This window comes from Microcaecilia unicolor, chromosome 1 (assembly GCF_901765095.1).
Source record: "Microcaecilia unicolor chromosome 1, aMicUni1.1, whole genome shotgun sequence".
Classification (NCBI taxonomy): domain Eukaryota; kingdom Metazoa; phylum Chordata; class Amphibia; order Gymnophiona; family Siphonopidae; genus Microcaecilia; species Microcaecilia unicolor.
In genome coordinates, this window is record NC_044031.1 from 115,281,391 (window position 1) to 115,302,380 (window position 20,990).

Genomic DNA, 20,990 nt, shown 5'->3' on the forward strand with positions numbered 1-20,990 from the left:
TGGGGTGCAGAAACCCAAAAGAGAGATACTGGATAAGAGGGGAGAGATTAGTAAGCTCGACTCAGGAGAGAGACCTTGGGGTGTTGGTATCCAAGGATCTAAAGGTGAAGAAACAAGGTGACAAGGTGACTGCCATGGCCAGAAGGATGCTAGGCTGCATAGAGAGGGATATAACCCAGCAGAAGAAAGGAGGTGTTGATGCCCCTCTACAAGTTATTGGTGAGGCCCCACTTCGAGTATTGTGTTCAGTTTTGGACGCCATATCTTGCTAAAGATGTAAAAAGACTGGAAGCAGTGCAAAGAAAAGCTACAAAAATGGTATGGGATTTGCGTTGCAAACCGTACGAGGAGAGACTTGCTGACCTGAACATGTATACCTTGGAGGAAAGGAGAAACAGGGGTGACATGATTTAGACCAGTAGCGTAGCCAGAGTTTAATTTTTAGATGGGCCTGGAGGTGAACTGGGTGGGCACAGGCCTCGCTTTTCCTCTCCACCCGCTACCCCCCCCCCCCCGCCCCCACGACAGCCCCCTGCACATGGTCAGTTCTGGTCATTTTTATTGACCTGAAGCGCCGTTCTCCCTCCAGCACCGGTGATTCCCATAGCCAGCCTTCTGCCAGCGCACGTCGTTGGAACCTCTTCTCAGGCGCATCCCGCCTACTCTGCAATTTCCTGTTTTCCACAAAGGTGGGATGCAGGAAGTTGCAGAGTAGGCGGGACGTGCCTGAGAAGAGGCCCAATGACGCATGCCGGCAGAAGGCAGGCTATGGGAATCGCTGGTGCTGGAGGGAGAACGGCGCTTCAGGGCAGTAAAAGTGAGCAGACCACGCAGACGGGGAGAGTGGGAAGAAGAGGCTGGGCTACACCCCTGATTCAGACGTTCAAATATTTGAAAGGTATTAATCCACAAACAAACCTTTTCTGGAGACGGGAAGGTGGTAGAACTAGAGAACATGAATTGAGGTTGAAAAGGGCAGACTCAGGAGTAATGTCCGGAAGTAATTTTTCACAGAGAGGGTGGTGGATACATGGAATGCCCTCCAGCGGGAGGTGGTGGAGATGAAAACGGTAATGGAATTCAAACATGCGTGTGATAAACACAAAAGAATCCTGTTTAGAAGCAATGGATCCATGGAATCTTAGTGGAGATCAGGTGGCAACACCAGTAATTGGGAAGCAAAACCAGTACTGGGCAGACTTCTATGGTCTACGCCCTGATCATGACTGAATAGATATGGATGGGTTTGAGTGTAAATTTTAAGGGGCTTCAACATTAGCTTCAGAACTTTTAGTACAAGAAGAGTGCTGGGCAGACTTCTACGGTCTGTGCCCTGAGAATGGCAAGGACAAATCAAACTCGGATAATACATATAAAATATCACATACCATGTAAAATGAGTTTATCTTGTTGGGCAGACTGGATGGACCGTACATGTCTTTATCTGCCATCATTTACTGTGCTACTATGATTATACATGGGATTTTGTTTCCCCTGTTTCTTATTGTGGACCCTCAGCAGTCAGAACCATATGGAGCCCTACTTTTGGAAGGTTTTAAGGGGTCCTTTTACAAAGTTGTGATAAGCACTAGCACATTCTTATTAAAGGGCTTACTGTGGGGCATGCTTAGACGTCCTGTGGAATGTTTTGGTTAGTGTGTACAGACCGCACACTAAAAACATTATTTTTATTTTTACCATGGAGGCAGTGGCGTAGCAAGGGGGGGGGACGGTGGGGGCGGTCCGCCCCGGGTGTCAGAGGGTGGGGGGTGCTCCGCTCCCACTGCTCCCACCCTGTCCTACCTTTAAAAAATTTTTTTGCAGCGCCGGAGTGGCAGGCAGCGCTTCGTGTATGCCTGCTAGTAAAAATCTCCTCGACGTCGCGTCCAGCCTTCCCACATTGAGTCCCGCCCTCCTCTGAGGTAACTTCCTATTACCGTGAGGGCGGGCGGGACTCAATGTGGGAAGGCCGGATGCGACATCGAGGAGATTTTTACTAGCAGGCAGACGCGAGGCGCTGCCTGCCACTCCGGCGCTGCAAAAAAAAATGTTTAAAGGTAAAACAGGGTGGGAGCAGGAGAACGGAGTGGGTAGGTGTGTCGGGTTGGGTGGGGTGGGAGGGGGGACTCAGATGGGGGAGCTGAGAGGGGTGCTCAAAGGGGAGAAGGGGATTGGGGAGGGTGGGGAAGCCCAGATGCGGGTGCTCAGAGGGAAGAATGGGATTAGGGAGGGTGGGGGAGCCCAGATACGGGTGCTCAGAGGGGAGAAGGGGATTGGGGAGGGTAGGGAAGCCCAGATGCGGGTGCTCAGAGGGGAGAAGGGGATTGGGGAGGGTGGGGGAGCCCAGATGGGTGCCCAGAGGGAAGAAGGGGATTGGGGAGGGTGGGGGAGTCCAGATACGGGTGCTCAGAGGGGAGAAGGGGATTGGGGAGGGTAGGGGAGCCCAGATGCGGGTGCTCAGAGGGGAGAAGGGGATTGGGGAGGGTGGGGGAGCCCAGATGGGTGCCCAGAGGGAAGAAGGGGAGTGGGGAGGGTGGGGGAGTCCAGATGCGGATGCTCAGAGGGGAGAAGGAAATTGGGGAGGGTTGGGGGAGCTCAGAGGGGTGCTCAGAGGGGAGAAGGGGACTGGGGAAGGGAGTGTTCAGATGGGAGAAGGGGTCTGAAGCTGGAACTGGGGTCTGGCAAGGGGGCAGGAGGGAAAATAGGGCCATGCCTGGGGCAGGTGGGAGAATGGGTCTGGGGCTGAAAAGGGGGGATGCAAGGCATGTGGTGGATGAAGGGGGCTGGAACTGAGGGCTGAAAAGGAGCGTAGTTGGGATAAGGGGGCTAGTACTGGAACAGGGGGCTGAAAAGGGGCAGGGGCTGAAACTGTGGGGACTAGGGGCTTTAAAGGGAACAGGGAGAACTGGCTGGGGCTGAAGCTTGGGACTGGTGAGAGAAAAGGGCTGGGGTTGAAACTAGGGGCTGAAAAGGGGACAGGGAGAAGTGGCTGGGGGCTGAAGCTTGGGACTGATGGGAGAAAAGGGCTGTGGACTGGTGGGATAGTGGGGCTGAAAAGGGAGGCAGGTGGGAGATGTGGGCTGGGGCTGGAACTAGGGGCATGTGGAATAAGGGGGCTGGAACTGGGGGCTGAAAAGAGGGGGCAGAGAGAGAGAGGGGGCAGAGAGAGAGGGGACAGACCCTGGATGGAAGGGGGAGCGTGAGGGAGGGCAGACCCTAGATGGATGGGAGAGGGAGGGCAGACGGATTGAAGGGGCAGAGAGAAAGGGCAGATGGTGGGTGGAAGGGGAGAGAGAAAGAGGGCAGACTGTGTCAAATGGTGGATAGAAGGGGCAGAGATAGAGGGCAGATGTGGATGGAAGGAAGGGAGAGAGAGAGAGAGGGCACATGTTGATGGAAGGAGGAGAGAGAAATGGCAGACTGGGGCAGATGGTGGATGGAAGGTGCAGAAGTAGAGGGCAGATGTGGATGGAAGGAAGAGAGAGGGCAGCCAGTGGATGGAAGGGGCAGTGAGAGAGAGGGCAGACAGTGGGTAGAAGGGACATTAGAGAGGCCAGACACTGGATGGCAGAGAGAGAGCGAAGACAGATGCTGGATGGAAGGAAGACAGTGAAAAGAAGATGAGGAAAGCAGAAACCAGAGACAACAAACTGTAAATATATATTTTTATTATTTTGCTTTAGGATATAGTATTGTAGCTGTGTTAATAAATGTTTATAAATAGAACATGTGAATAAGGTAATCTTTTTATTGGACTAATTTTAATACATTTTGACTTAACTTTCAGAGAACAAAAACCCCTTCCTCAGGTCAGGATACTGTAACAGCACTATACTGTACTGACCTGAGGAAGGAGATTTTGGCCTCTGGAAGCTAAATGTATTAGTCCAATAAAATGGTATTATTTTATTTTCTGTATTTGTTTTATTTCTATTTGTTAATTTGTAAAGTGGTGATTGGTATTTGTTAGTTTTTTTCAAATTTACATCTGCTGTCTTTATATTTTGCACAGTACTAGGGGACATTTTCTGTTTCTGTGGTGTTGCATTGTATGCAGAGTCTGGCATCGGGGATTCAGTTTAATTTTTGTCTAAATAGAAAGTTTATGATTACTTATTCTATAATGGATTAGGGTGTATCTGTGTTTGTGAAAAAGACATGGCTTTCAATTGGCATTGACTGTGCAGGATCGACGATCTGTACTATTCTGTCTGGTTTCGTTTTACAATAGGTGAATTGATGTTCTAGTGCTCACTGTAGTGTTTAAGATGCTTTCCTTTTCCTTGTGTGACTTGTAGAAATTACTGCTTATGGTATGGTAGAATTGCTCTATAGGTCCTGAGTGTTTTGTATTCTCGGTATGCCTAGTACTGGATTTGGGGGGGGGGGGGGTGTTAAAAAATGACCTGCCCCGGGTGTCAACTACCCTAGCTACGCCACTGCATGGAGGGGGCATGTCTGGAGGTACACAGTGGGTATGTCTGCTGTAATAAGTTAGGGCAACTACATTGCTGTGTGTTAACGGTTTAGCACATCAGCCTTTACCAACTACAAAACAGGTGGCTCATATATTAATCTTTAATGGCCATGCATTAATGGCAACATTAGCACATGCTACATAATAAATAGGGAAAAAGAATCAAAAAAATGTCTAACCATATAAATAAAAAAGATTCTTTAAATACTTGTTTGTAAGCAATGAGATTAATTATAGACAGGGAGGAAAAAGTCTCAAGAAGCTCCCAGCTAATAGCTGAAAGAGCAGAGCTTCTTCATCACTGGCAAAAAACCTCCCTGGTAAATCTAATTGCAAATTGTGAAATTCAGACAAACAAAAACTTGTCAAAACACAGTTTTAAATACTTAGCTATCTTCGAGCTTTATCATAAATCAGACCATGACATATGATAAAGCTGGATGAAAGAGACTTGATAGCTAAGTATTTAAAGCTGGTTTGTTTGCCAAGTTTTTGTCTGTTTGAATTTCACAGTTTCACAATTTGCAATTAGATTTACCAGGGAGGTTTTTTGCCCTGCTCTTTCAGCTATTAGCTGGGAGCTTCTTGAGACTTTTTCCTCCCTGTCTATAATTAATCTCATTGCTTACAAACAAATATTTAAAGAATCTTTTTTATTTATATGGTTAAACATTAGCATATGGCCATTAATACAAAATCTGGCCATTTTGCAGCTGCACTAAAATAGCGTTAGCACTCAGGAAAGACCAGCGTAAGGGCATGCTAAGGCCACTTTTTCTCGCAGCTTAGTAAAAGCAGTCTTTGCATTATGATGGGAAACCCAATACTCCTGTTTGCCTAGGGCTTACCAAATGGTTAATTCTACCCTACATATTTCAAGTCAATAGTATTTTACATGTTCAGTTCCACGAAGGATGTACTGTTACTGTATATATCAAAAAAGGTTTTGAGTTTTGGAAAACTGTCAATAATCCTTCCATTCACAGTTACTAAACACAATCACTTACTCACATAAAGCTTGATTCTGCTAAATGAGGGGGTAAACAGAACATCACATATTTATTCAGCGTAATCAGTGCATACAATATTTGCAATCAAGGCTGGAAAACAGAGCTTGGAGGGTACTGGAGATCTCAGGTGTCTCATGATGGAGTTTTCACAGCCACTGATATAGGTCAGAACATTTTGTTGATTCTTTCATTGCATTAAATTAAGGGGGGGGGGGAGGGTAGGCATTCTAAATTACATTATTACACATAAAGAAAAAAAGGAGAAAGGAAACCAAACAATACTCCAGCTGATAATAGCACCTCAGCTTTGTAGTAAGTCAAACACATTAACGTTTCTCTTACAAACTGGGTTAGGTTGAAAGAAGCAACATGTGAAGGGCAAGTCTATACAGCTTATTCTGTGTCTCCAGCCCGCTTTACACATAGAAAAGAGCTTTCACAAAACTGTGCGACTGCATATGCATATAAAGGACTAGATTCAGTAAATGGCGCTGAAAAAACGGAGCTGATAAAATCAGCATGGAGTGCTGTTCTATAAACAGTGCTGAGTTGAGTGCCATTTACAGAATAGCGTGTAGAGTTTTTCTATGCCAAACTATGGGCACAAGGATTTACACCAGCTGAAATCTGGTGTAAATCCTGGCACATAAGTTAGGCCTGGATCCTCAGTATTCAATAATACTGCATGCCTCTTTACTGAACGCCCCTGACCCACCCATGCCCCTCCAGTGGCCACACCCCCTTATGAGTTGCATGCTATAAGATTTGCGCACGGATCTTTATAGAATAGCGCTTAGCAATATGCATGTGCAGATCCAAATTGTTGTGAATTAATGCCAATAATTGAGTGCTGGCACTCAATTATTGACACTAATTGGTTTGTTAGTCAATTTAGTTGCATGCGCATGTCACCACAAGGAAATTTGCACACCATTTATAAAATCTGGGAAAAATGTTTATGCATGATTTGTGCTTAAGTGTTGTTATAGGCAGAGTAGATGCAGGGCTGTACACATATATTTTATAAAATACGCATAGGCACAGTTGGAGTACAAGCACACATTTTGTACCTTCTTTAGAGCAGGTCATGATTTGTGTTCTTGCATTTATCAGGCTGGAACTGGAAGCCCAATTATAAATGTACATAGGAAGGGACGGGTATGGACAAGAGGAGCTGTAAATATGTACATACTGTAGGACTATTAATTCCATTTAAGAAGATACACTTTATCCCAAAGTTTGCTCTGGTTTTACAGTTTGCATCTGCTGTCAAGTTGGATTATAAACTCACTGTTTACTTCAAAGAGGATTTGAACTGCCTGCTGCAGAATATTCAGTAAAGTTTGGTTATTTTGCATAACTCTCTGGACTGGAATCTTTTCGTTGTGTGAGAGTGAAACTTATTTGCTCCCAGACTGGTAAAGGAAAGAAAAGGAGTAAAAGAGAAATAAAGCCCTGCTCAAAGCCCTACGGCCTTCCAGATTTTTATCTGGTCCCTGGCCTGCGTTCAGCTCAATGTATGTGACTAGGAAAGCTACAGTGCTTTTAAGGAATTGTGAGACTTTGTTTATTCTTTGTGGCCCTGGTCTTAGGTGCCCCTGACCCACAGCGAGCTAGCTAGTGCCCTGACTGATGAGACTAAGGTTACAAAATGGTGCCTATAACGTGAGGTGATAGGGTTTGTGATGGAAGGGCTTTCTAAACAAGGATTAAAATTTTCTGATATTCCTGGAACTGGAGGAGTGTGGTGTGGGGCAGAAAGATAAGCACAGAGAGACTGTGTAATTCAGATTTGGGACGTTACAGGTATTTCCAGTTCTGGAGCAGGACTACTTGATAGAGAACTGCAAGTTTGAATTTTCCTGCCCAGGAGAACCATGAAAACTAGCTATACCAACTGCCAGGGTGGACCAGAAAGATAACATCTGAACTTTGAGTGCCTAGGAGAGTGGTGGTAAAGATCCTGGACTCCATCATGGCCACAGTTCCTGCGCTTGTAAAGAGGAGAAGAAGGAGAATGCATCAACTTGTTAAGCACAGTGTGGAATACTGGGAGTGAGTTTCTATTGGATGGCTGACTCTCATGACATCATCATATGACATCACCCACTGTGCATGAGGACCTAGGGTGGTACACAGAGGAATAAAAACCAGAGTGGAGCCCATGGATCATGGAGAGGAGATTTTGATAGGTGACCAGAGTAGTGGTGTTGGCAAGATCAGGACCGCCGAGAGGGGGGGGGGGCAGGGAGGACAAAATTCCCCAGGCCCAGGGCCTCCAAGAGGGGCCCAGCGCTGCAGTCCCCTCCACCCGCCCTCCCTCCATCTACCACCAGGCCAGGCCCCCCTGAATTCAAATCATAGCGCCTCACCTCGACCTCGCTCCTTTTCCTAATAATTCCTAGCATCTTGTTTGCTTTTTTGTTTGCCGCCGCACACTGAGCAGAAGATTTCAGTGTATTATCTACAACACCTAGATCTTTTTCGTGAGTGCTGACCCCCAAGGTGGACCCTAGCATCAGGTAACTATGATTTCGATTATTCTTCCCAATGTGCATCACCTTGCATTTGTCCACATTAAATTTCATCTGCCATTTGGATGCCCAGTCTTCCAATTCCCTAAGGTCTTCCTGCAATATTTCACAGTCCACATATGTTTTAACAACCTTGAATAGTTTTGTATCATCTGCAAATTTAATCACCTCACTCGTCATTCCAATTTCCATATCATTTATAAATATGTTAAATAGCACTGGTCCCAGTACAGATCCCTGCGGCACTCCACTGTTCATCCTCCTCCATTGAGAGAAATGACCATTTAACCATACCCTCTGTTTTCTGTCCAATAATCAATTCCTAATCCACAGCAGAACCTTGCTTCCTAGCCCATGACTCTTTTTCTCAGCAGTCTCTCATGAGGAACTTTATCAAATGCTTTCTGAAAATCTAGATTCACTACATCAACTGGCTCACCTTTATCCACATGTTTATTCAAGTCTTCAAAGAAATTAAGCAAACTGGTGAGGCAAGACTTCTCTCGGCTGATCCCATGCTGACTCTATTCCATTAAACCATGTTTGTCTATGTGTTTTGTAATTTTACCATTCTATAATTTCCTGGATCACCCCTAGAACCATTTTAAAAAATTGGCGTCACATTGGCCACCCTCCAATCGTCAGGTACTACAGACGATTTTAACAAAACGTTACATATTACTAACAGCAGATCAGCAATTTCATGCTTGAGTTCTTTGAGTACTCTTAGATGTATATGCCATCAGGTCCAGGTGATTTACTACTCTTTAATTTGTCAGTTTGGCACATACACCTTCCAGATTCATCAAGATTTCTTTCAGTCCCTCCGCATCATCACCCTTGAAAACTATTTCTGGTACAGGAAGATCTCTTATATCATCTTTCATAAAGAATTCATTCAGTTTCTCCGCTATGGCCTTGTCCTTTAGAGCCTTTCTCAAAAGCTTTTTGGATTATCTCTCCCTCTAGAAGTGCACTTCCAAGGGGTGTTTCCAGAGATATTCCAACAGCAGCAGAACATTCCAGCCTTTGTCCTATTTCACCCTGTGCTCTATCTAGAGTCACAGCTCCGGTTTGCAACAAAGCCCTGTGCTCCTCCAGGGTCAAAGATATATCAGATGCCCGGGGAGATGCCACTTCTCCATATGGATGAACTCCCTGTGGCTGCCTTATGGAGGCATTATCTGGAACTGAAACATGGCACACAAATTTAACAATAGGACCAGCCACCACCATAGCCGACTTCATGCTACATGTCATGAATTTCCTTTTCTTTTCTTCTCAATGTCATATTAGCAGGAAAACAAGGTAAGCAAAAAAGAGCATCAAGACACACAGCATATAATTTGCTGTCGCCATCTTGCTCTGCCCATTCATATGAAATTTGAAAACTAAAACTGGAAACTGAATGTACTTCTCTACCTGGTGTAAGAAATAGTGTAAAGTTACATAATAAGTATATTAACAAGCAGAGGTAGAATGTGTATGATAATCTTGTGTATGTTAATCTTGATAATACCAGAGAAGGGGAGGACAAACAAGCCAGCTGAGATGACTGCAGTTCCCTAGTGGGAGAGGAATTGACTAATAATCATGAAACCTTTAGACAGATATGCTCCCTTTTCACACAATGACATTAATTTCTTTGTCAATATTCAATCAAAAGGATTATGCCTTCTCTCCATTTAAAAGAAAAATATTGTGGCTGCTGTGTTGGTCCACTTAGGTAGACATAAGGGTCAATAAACAGTATATACGTTTATCTAAAATGGGGAATAAATAGAAATAAAACAAAACAAAGAAAATAAGATGATATATTTTTATTGGACTAACAATACATTTTGATTAGCTTTCAAAGGCAATACCTTCGAAAGGTAATAAAAAATATATTTAGTTCAATAAAAAGGTATCTTATTTTCTTTTTCTTTTTGTTTATTTATATTCAGGGCATTTTCTCTAGCGAAAAAGGTGCCGGTACTCAAATGCTAGGCCACCCTTCAGGGGTGGGGTGATCACTGAGGGATCCACTCCACAATAACCAGCCCCCTGCAACCTGTCACAGAATCTGTGACAAGGCAGAATTGGTGTGCAGAGCCTGAGCACGTTCATTAAAAATTGGGGACCATGGGCTAATTTTAGCAGACAATGGAAAAGGTGTTGGTACTCAGTACCCCCAAGTACCCCCTCAAAAAAGCCCTGTTTATATTTATTACCTATAAAAGTGGACTAACATGGCTATCATATCACTTTGTCTTAAATGAGGAAATAAGGGTCACTGTACCTTTTTATTGAACTATCTTAATCAGCAACCAGCATTTCAGAGTAGTGGCTTCCCCCATGTCCATCTCAATAACAGACTATGGACTTTTCCTCCAGGAATGTATCCAAACCTTTTTTAAACCCAGATACACTAATCGCTGTTACCATATCCTCTGGCAGTGTGTTCCAGAGCTTAACTATTCTTTGAGTGAAAAACATATTTCCTCCTCTTTATTTCAAAAGTATTTCCATGCAATTTCATTGAGTGTCTCCTGGTCTTTGTACTTTTTGAAAGAGTGAAACATCGATTCATGTTTACTCATTCCACACCATTCAAGATTTTATAGACCTCAATCCAATCCCCCCCTCAGCCATCTCTTTTCCAATCTGAAGAGCCCTAACCTCTATAGCCTTTCCTCATATGGGAGGAGTCCCAGTCCCGTTATCATTTTGGTTGCTCTTCTTTGAACCTTTTCTAATTTCGCTATATCTTTTTTTAAAATACAGCAACCAGAATTGAACACAATACTCAATGTGAGGTTGCACCATGGAACGATTCAGAGGCATTATAATATTCTTGGTCTTATTTTGCATCCCTTTCCTACTAATTGCTAGCATCCTATTTGCTTTTTTGGCTGCCGTTGCACACTAGGCAGAAGATTTCAGTGTATCGTCTACAATGACTCCTAGATCTTTTTCTTGAGTGCTGACTCCTAAGGTGGACCCTAGCGTCAGGTAACTATGATTCGAATTATTCTTCCCAATGAGCATCGCATTGCATTTGTCCACATTAAATTTCTTCTGCCAGTTGGATGTCCAGTCTTCCAGTTTCCTAAGGTCTTTCTGCAATTTTTCACAATTTACATTGTTTTGACAACTTTGAATAGTTTTGTATCCTCTGCAAATTTAATCACCTCACTTGTCATTCTGATTTCATTAGATTGCTAAATTGGAGAAGGGAGGATAGCGCTTGAAAGTGAATCGCCGATGTGTTAAGTTAGTTGAATAAAAAAGTATCACTTGCAACATATAGGTGAAAATGCCCTCCATTTAGGGTTATAGTGCAAAGAATACTAAGGGGCCCTTTAACTAAGGTGCGCTATGGAATTGGCTTAGCGCATCCTAGCACGGGACTTTCCCTCATGCTAATCCCATTTGTTGTGTGCCCATAAAAGAAGGCATTTTCAATTTGTTAAAATTTGTATGTCATATTTTACATACCCCTGTTTACTAAACTGCACGCTAATGCCGACACAGTCCATTCACTTTGAATGGACTGTGTCGGCACTGCCGCACAGTTTAGTAAACAGGGTGGGGGGGGGTTGTCATTTGTGTGTAGCAGCCGCAAATAACATGGGACTGCTTATTGCCCCCTATTTAGGAGGCACTAAGGGCTCCCTCATTAACCCAGCATTATTGTTAGCACATGCTGATGTGAGCACAGTACCTGAATAGCACTTCCATACCCACTCTCTGACCATGATGTGCCCCTGCCGAAAAGGATTTTTAATGGCATTCTCAAGACAATGTTGCTGAAAATCCAGATATGGTCTGAGTAAGAGCCGCTGAATATTGTCCTGCCTGCTTTTACTGTATTATTTCATATTGAAAGAATGAGCACAAAGGGAGCTATAACAGTTTAAAGCAAAATCAGACAATCAATTGCTACATTCTGTGACATCTGTGCAATTTTCTCTGCACACAGGAAAGATTTCACTTACTGTGCTTGCTCTTTCTTTCTACAAAGGAAACATAAGACAGTCACTGTGATGTTCATAAGTAGGCAACTTATTCCAACTCCCAAGCTTATCCAAACAGCTGTAAAGTAAAACCAGAGAAAATAACATTTCAGAGAAGGGGAAAAAATCATGGGAAAATACACCATTTGGAAGGAAAAATTGGACTGTAACATAAACCAAGAGAATACTAAAATATCTTTATTGTACATACATAATCCTCCCACAATGGACTAGATTCAATAAATGGTGCTTACAAAATCGCAACAAAAAATGCACCAATGGTGCTTTGAATTTTACGCCATTTATAGAATAGCGCTTAGAGCTAATTTTCGCACCACTTTGGGTATGAGGATTTACACCAACTGAAACCTGGTGTTATCTCTGGTCACAATTTAGGAGCAGATTCCCAGTATTCCGTAATACTGTGTGGATCTTTAGTGAACACCCCTGATCTGCCATGTCCCTCCAATGGCCATGCCCCTTTACATTGCACGCTATCCCCTGGATTCTATATAGTGTGCCTAGAGATTTGTGTAGAAATCCAGGAATATTCTATAACAACGCACCTAACTTAATTGGCTTAACAAGTTAATCAGCATCTTTAACAGCACTTAACACGCAATAATGGGCACTATTTGGCAATAATTAGAATTTACACGTACAACTCGCTAAACATATTCAGTAACGCAATGTGCCTAACTTCTAATCTGCGCAGGCAAAAAGGGGCATGGTCAAGGGCGGGGAAATGGGCATTTCATGGGGGTTCCAAAATTTATGAGCGTTGTTATAGAATATGGTTCAGTGCACATAAATTTATGCGCAGGGATTTACGCCACATTTTTATTGGTGTAAATGGACTTGCATTGTAATATCAACTGAGCGTATTCTATATACTACACATAAATCTAGAATTGAATACGCTTAGGCAGGAATGTTTTCCGCGTGGATTTTAGGCACCATATATAGAATCTGGCCATATATGATTTGCGCATGGATCTTCATAGAATAGTGACTAGCAAGATGCACATGCCAATCCAAATTGTTGGCAATACCAATAATTGATTGCTACCACCCAATTATAGATGCTAATTGATTCATTAGCCAATTTAGTTGCGCACGCATTTCAGAATTTTGTGTGTGGAAATCTGCACACCTGGGGCTTGATATTTGGCTAATGGGGAGGGAAACAATCCTTGTTCACCACTTAACTAGGATTGGTAGCTTCACTGGCAGGTTTCAGTGCGGGGATCAATTAATGCATCAGTTCTGTGAATAAATGAATGTTAATTGCAGGCACAACAAATACACTGGTACAGTATTGGCAGTGGCATGGAAGACAGTAAGAGCCTAACCTCTTTCTGCAGGTCTTTCTTGAGATTTGAGGTTTATGGGAGGAAGGGGAAGTTCCACCACTGCTGGGAGCATTCATTTTAATATGGGTGGGAAGGGGGGCCTCTGCTGCCAATGGAATTGATTACATATGGGTGGGGAAGGAGCATGGTTATCCCTACCATAAGGCAAGACTAGGTGGTCACCTAGAGCAGCAGCTTTGGAAAGGGAAATGGCAGCAAAAGGCAGCTGCTGTCAAAGCAAAACAGCAAATCTGGGTAAGACAATAAACACAATGATCCATCAACACTTACTTTTACATGCAAAACAATGCATTATATTTAAAGCTGTGGTATCTAATTATCTAATTATGTATTTTTACAAATATCTACTGTCCCTAAATGTACACAACTACAATAGCCTTTAGGCTTGCAGGCAGCCTGAGCACCTGTGGAAAAAAAGGAAGACACCCAAAATGCTTTGAACCTGTAAAATTGCCCAGCACTACTATCTAAACAAATTTAATTATCATCCAATGCTTGTAAACAACTTTTTTTCAACTTTTTGACGATTACCTACTCTCCCAGTCAGTCTGTTCACTACAGTTGCTCTTCAGAAGATACTCTGGCAAATTATTTTCACATAAAAATCGATAAATTACAGGCTTTGTTCCCTCCCTCATCTAGGGACACAATTCCTGCTATATCATCTCAGTCACTAAGTTCATCCTGGACAGCTTTCAATATACCGTCACTCGATTCCCCATCACAAGCATTATCAGAACTACACACCACCACCTGTAATCTAGATCCATTGCCGTCTGATCGGTTACAACAGTCATCGAGAACTCTTTGCTGATTATGAAGTTCATCATATCACGTCGAGGGGCATAATCGAACGGGGCGCCCAAGTTTTTATGAGGGCGTACTCGCAGGACGGCACTGTAAAGGGACAGGGCAACCCGTATTATCAAAACAAGATGAGTGTCCATCTTTTGTTTCGATAATACGGTCGGGGACGCCCAAATCATGAAAGTTAGGTCGACCTTAGAGATGGTTGTCCTTAGGTCGTTTTTGAGATGGTCGTCCCCAGTTTCGGCGATAATGGAAACCGAGGACGCCCATCTCAAAAACGACCAAATCTAAACCATTTGGTCATTGGAGGAGCCAGCATTCGTAGTGCACTGGTCCCCCTGACATGCCAGGACACCAACCAGGCACCCTAGGGGGCACTGTGGGTGCTCGAGCAGCCCCAATATTTCACCCACCGGATGTTTTTACCTGCTGGGCTGTCACTTTGTTATCTATAATGAGTTATTATCCCTCAGATTCTATATATGGCGCCCAAATTTGTGTGCCGAAATTTGCATGTGGATTGAAGATGAACGTGCAAATTAATTAGCTAACAAGTCACTAACTAGCAAAAAATTGATGTTAACAATCAATTATTACAGTTAATTGGCATTAATTAGATTTTGCATTTACATCTTTCTGGATGCTATTCTATAAACCTGTGTACCAAAATCCCCTAGCATGCAACTCATAAGGGGGCATAGCCAGGGGGATGGTAAGGGCATTCCAAAAATTTGCCTGCAGAGTTATAGAATATCGCCATTCCCAATGCCCAAGACCAAGAGTTGGGTGCTGGTATTTATATCAGGTTTCAGTTGTCATAAGTATCGTCACCCAAATTTGGGTGCAGGAATGGGCTCTAAGCGCTATTCTATAAAGATCACTCAACTCAGAGTGCCCTTTATATAATAGCACTCCACAATGATATTTTTGGCACCATTTACTGAATCAAGGCCTTTATGTCTATGAAGATGTATTCTTGTTTTTAATTTTTGGCTCATTTCACCTATTTTCCTCACAGTTTTGACAATGAATCATTCTTCCTACATTCAAAATTCAGAATCCTTATGAATATATCACCTACATCTTGTTTGTTGATCCATTTATGCAGAGAAAATTAGATTTCTGTTTTGCTGCTCCTCAGATCCAGTGCAGAGGCTCTGGAATTTAACTATATTCATAGACAGATTCATTATCTAATTCCCTACCCAGCAACAGCAGCCTGGGGGAGCCTGCACTCGTTAGATCTCAAAAGCTAAGCAGTATCAGGTCTGGCTAGTCACTGGTTTTGGTTGAGGCAACATCATGGAAGATCAGATGATATAGCTAGCCCTCAGAAGGCAATGGCAACTCTCTATAGTATTCTGCCAAAAAAGATCACAGGCACTACGCTTTAACATACCGAAAGAGGACAGGACAAGCAAATCCAATACATTATGCTGATTAATAGAATAGGAAAGAAAAGCCCATACATATTCAGCATTAAAGAGTCAAGTCATATACATAAGACTCTTCTGTATAGCACAATCAGAGGGGCCCTTTTTCTAAGCCGCATAAGCGTCTACAGGCACCCAACATGCGCCAAAATGGAGTTACCACCCAGTTACCACTGACTCTTGCGGTAATTTCATTTTTTGCGCTCGTCCGATACTCGTGGTGTCTGAAAAATTATTTTAATTTTCAGACACACGTATTGGACGCACGCCAAGTGGAATTTGAGTAGTATTTTTCATTAAAATTTGAACGTGTAGTTTTTTTTACAATTAAATACTCTTTAGGAAATAAATTAGGATTTACCATTTTGATGGACCATGGAGTTCAAGGATGGTAAAGACTTAACCTCTATGTGACAACGATTTCCTGTCCACTCTTCTTTGGAGCGTTATGTGTCGATTCAACCTTATTTGACCGGAGGAGCGGGGCCTGCAATGGACGCCGATACGGAAGTTGTGGCGATTCAGGGCCTGGATACTACGCTGTCGCCCCCGGGTGTTATTCCACCTCCATGCCCTGCCAAATCAAGAGGAGAGCAAGGAGGGCTAGAGACGGAAGGCGTCAACGGAAACCCTCAGCCAGGTAGTGCATCCCTTGATATTGGCAAGGAGAAAAGCGTGGAAGAGGCTTTTCCTAGAGAAATAACTTTGGTTACGATATGGAAGGTTCTTCAAGATTTAAAAACCACTGTTGATAAAACTGCACAAGAAACTACTTCAATGGTTAACCAGATGACCTCACTAACGGATTCCTTGGAAAAGGTACGTTCTGAGACTTTGGAAAAAATTACAGTGAACCAGGAGCAGATTAAATTGGTTAAAAATACAACAGACTCTTTGATAAAAGACAAACTCCTGATTCATAAAAAAATAGAAAATTTAGAAAATTACAACAGAAGACTCACTTTGAGGTTACTGAATTTCCCAATAGTTCCAGGATTAACAGCAATAGACTTATTTAAAAAATACCTAATGGAGAATTTGGAGATATCTCCACAAGCTATTCCTCCTTGTAATAAAATTTATTATTTGCCGATATCTAAAAAAAAAGAGTCTCCTGGACAAATGGGAAATGAAATAGATCTTCAAAATTTAACAGCAATTTTAGAAGAATCCATTACTGAGGTGGAGACACGTGGAACATTAATTGTTTCTTTAATATTTGACCAAGACCTTAGCTCCTTGATGAGGCTTTATTTCAAGAACTCAATGAAACCATTTTATGGTAAAAAGATATGGATTTACCCTGATGTGACTAGAGCTACACAGGAAAGGAGAAGACAGTTTTTGTTATTGCGTGAGAAAGTGAGAGAGATGGGTGCAACATTTTTGTTAGCCTACCCTTGTAAATGCGTGGTAAAATATTTGGGAAATAAGTATATTTTCTATGAATCTAACCAATTGCAGATTTTCGTAGATAGGAAAAGCTTAAATTAGGAATAATATTATGAAGAAATTATAAGGTAACAACAGATGTTAAGCTACTATGGTTATTTTTATTTTTGTCCTCTTTGAGGACTTTCCTTTGTATCATATTTAAATACTCCCCCTTACTACTTATATATATTGTGGTCTAAGGAAGTGTAATATTGTTACCTTTGGAGCCGTTTAGGTTCAAAAAATGCTTGTGTAAAATTCTTTCTGTGTTTCAACAAGTATGATTTGTTTGTCAACCTGTATAAATGATTAAACTTAAATAAAAAAAATAAAAAAATAAAAAAATAAAAATAAAATAAAATTTGAACGTGTAGTTTTTTTTACAATTAAATACTCTTTAGGAAATAAATTAGGATTTACCATTTTGATGGACCATGGAGTTCAAGGATGGTAAAGACTTAACCTCTATGTGACAACGATTTCCTGTCCACTCTTCTTTGCATCTGGGATAACAAAAAACAAAACCATGAGAAAGCTTGGTATGAGAAATGTAAGCATGTCTTGTTTAACAGAAGGCTAGAACAACAGAAACAAGAAGGAGCATTTTTGATATAATGTCTAAGTCCAACTTTGGCTTTTTGCTCAAAATATCCAGAATCCGAATAGTAAATACAGTGATTTTCAAAACAGCAAAACATCATTTTTAAAAAAAAATGGCCACTTCCTAAATGTTTTTTGGGCTTTCTGCATTATCTTTTTGGTTCATTAAAAAAAAAAAAACAGTCCAAGTGAAAAACGCACAAATTCAAGCCATTGGGATGTAGGAGGAGCCAGTATTCTTAGTAGACTGGCCACACAAACATCCCTGCAGAGCAGTGGGGCATCCTGGGGGGCACTGCAGTGGATGAACTGGGAAAGTGAAGTGAGTTGCATAGACCTCGGACCCTGAAGCAGTGGACGAAACTCTGGCCATATTCGGCCGTGGGCTTAGTGAAGACGCTGTGCATCTACACAAGATAAGTGGAAAAGATTTAATAAAATTTGGATATATTTCTGGGATACTTTCTGGAAGTTTTTTTGGAGCCAGTGATGACAGCAAACAGTCCGTGAATTAGTGGAACATTAAATCTACTTGTAAGGAGTCTGTTGAGGCTTTTTCCTCCATGAGTAGGTTCTCTCTAGAATTTAGGGAATCTCATTCACACCATAATAGACCCACACACACAGAGGGGATTGTTTTGTCTAGTGAACTGAGCTTTATTTCCACCCTGAGCTCTTTTGTTTGATTATAGAAGTTTCTTAGTTGTTATTAAAACAGGTTTAGCTCAAAACATCTTAGTTTTAGTCCTGGACATTTTCATTTTGTTCCATTATGGCTGAAAAACTTCCAGGTCTTAGGTATGCCCAAATCCCACCCTTACCATGCCCCTAACTTTCCCTCTTGAGTTTTGGACACACTGCAGATGAACAGCATAGAAAAATGTCTGGAATATGAGCTTCCAAAATATTGATTTGGGTGTTTTGGCGAGAAAAACATCCAAATGCTGCTTTATGCCACTTTTTAGACATGTTTCTCTTTTGAAAATGAACCCGTTAGTATATAATTTTTGCATAATCTTATGGTCAGTGATCCCTTACATTCTCTTTATTGCGCTCAGTGAAGTAGAAACTTAATCTGAGAGCAAATTTACTAATTTTGAGAATAGGGCAAGAAATATAAAAACTATTAAAATAAACCACATCAACTGTGAAATTAAGGGAGGAAGTTATCAAGATGCAGTAAAAGGAGAGCTTTTACCATATCTTGATGACTACAGGAGTCACCAACCTGTGGTATCTCAGTGTTATTCCAACAGCCCGGGAGCAATGGCCTCAAAGCTGTGACTCGATGCGCTGAGGCTGCTGCTTAGAGGGCCTGTGGCAACCACACCTAATCCTTAACCCCTAGCAGTAGTAGTGCGAGAATACCACTTGGGGTACCATTTTTGGAAATGGCCTGGTGACTTGGGATTGCTCTTGCACAGTGACCCACTGGACCACCAGGTTCAGGCCATAGACCTCTGAAAGTGGAGTGGGGCATTGGGGGAAGATTGGGTGAAGATTGGGAGTAAGAGGGTTGAGGATTGGAGAGGTTGGGTGAAGATCGAGGGAGAGATTGATTTGATTTGATGTATTTACTTTATATACTGCTTAATACAATCAGGGTTTTAAAATGGTTTACAATGAAACAAACAGTTAAACGAAATAAAACATTATAAAATAATAACAATCTAGTTTACAATTAAATAAATAAATTAATAATCCAAATCAACCAGAAATCAAGATGTTCTGCCCCCATGTGCATGGAGGCAGGCTGCTTGTTGTTTATGTATGTATATTAAGCACTGTCTGTGACAGATTACATTGTCTATATATTAAATAGTGCTGTGTTCTAGGACTACAAGTTTCTGCAGTCTTATAGTTTCCTGTAATAGCTCTTTCAGAGCACATGTTCCAGTTCCATGTATCTTATGGAGCTTTTTCTATTGGCTTGCCTTGTCTCTAAGCATGCTGGGCTAGGAGTCCCCCCCCCCCCCCCACACACACACACTTTTCAACAACATTACTACTCAGTGTGTGGCTGATGCCCCAGCACCCTCTTTTCTTGAGAAGGCTGGTAAGAACATACTCTCAGGAGTCCTTTTACTAAGGTGCACTGAAAAATGGCCTGCACTAGTGTACCAACAGAAAAACAAAAATGTGTATCCTTTAATCTCTGGCAAATAGATACAACTTCTCTCACATAAACCAGGAAAACTATTGCCAACAAGTGGTCTATTGCTTCATAAAGTATTTTATTTTGTTAAGGAGCACCCTCAGATATTCATTCCCACTATAAATAACGCCCAGACAATCTCTGTGGCTTAGTGGTGTAGCACTTCATTCATCGGATTGCTCCTATTTGTTTTTTGAAAATGTTATATCCCAGAGCAAGTGCTAACAGACTGGTGCAACAAACTTCTACATAAAGGAAACCACTGTTTTGGTTGGAACTGTCTGTGGTTGAGCAGTTTGCCTGGCCAATTGCAATACGTAGCTTGGCTTGGGAGCCCAGGGATCTCCGAGGAGCCTGGCAAGTGAGACTCCGGCCAGCAGAGGGCTGCATTTCTGAATCGCTCAGTGGCCGGGAGCTTTACAATATAAAGTAGCACATATGAGTTTATCTTGTTGGGCAGACTGGATGGACCTTATAGGTCTTTTTCTGCCATCACTATGCTACTATCCAGCTTCTTTTCGAAGGAGATCGCCGGCCATCTTCCGGCCAAATCGGTATAAACAAAAGTCGATTTTGACCGGTGCCAACTGCTTTCCGTCGTGGAGCCGGCCAAACTTTGTGTCGTAGGGTAGTGAAGGCAGGACAGGGGCGGGACGGGGCGTGCTCACGAGATGGCCGACTTCACCTGATAATGGAAAAAAGAAAGCCGGCCCTGACGAGCATTTCGCTGGCTTCACTTGGTCCCTTTTTTTTCAGGACCAAGCTTCAAAAAGGTGCCCCAACTGACCAAATGACCACTGAAGGGAATCGGGGATGACCGCCCCTTACTCCCCCAGTGGTCACCAACCCCCTCCCACCCGAAAGAAAATATATATATTTTTTTGCCAGCCTCTATGCCAGCCTCAAATGTCATATCCAGCTCCCTGACAGCAGTATGCAGGTCCCTGGAGAAGTATTTAGTGGGTGTAGTGCACTTCAGGCAGGTGGACCCAGGCCCATCTCCCCCACCTGTTACACTTGTGGTGGTAAATGTTAAGCCCTCCAACCCCCCCCAAAACCCACTGTACCCACAAGTAGGTGCCCCCCTTCATCCTTAAGAGCTATGGTAGTGGTGTACAGTTGTGGGGAGTGGGTTTTGGGGGGGATTTGGGGGATCAGCACCCAAG

General features: G+C 42.6%; 1 protein-coding gene across 1 annotated transcript in view; it reads right to left on the reverse strand.

Annotated features, from left to right (window-relative positions):
• MALRD1 (MAM and LDL receptor class A domain containing 1) overlaps positions 1 to 20,990 on the reverse strand; it is a 787,803-nt gene that overhangs the window by 23,090 nt on the left and 743,723 nt on the right. The window contains 2 exon segments of the mRNA XM_030202038.1: positions 12,002 to 12,098; positions 17,490 to 17,572. Of these exon segments, the coding sequence (XP_030057898.1) occupies positions 12,002 to 12,098; positions 17,490 to 17,572 (180 nt within the window).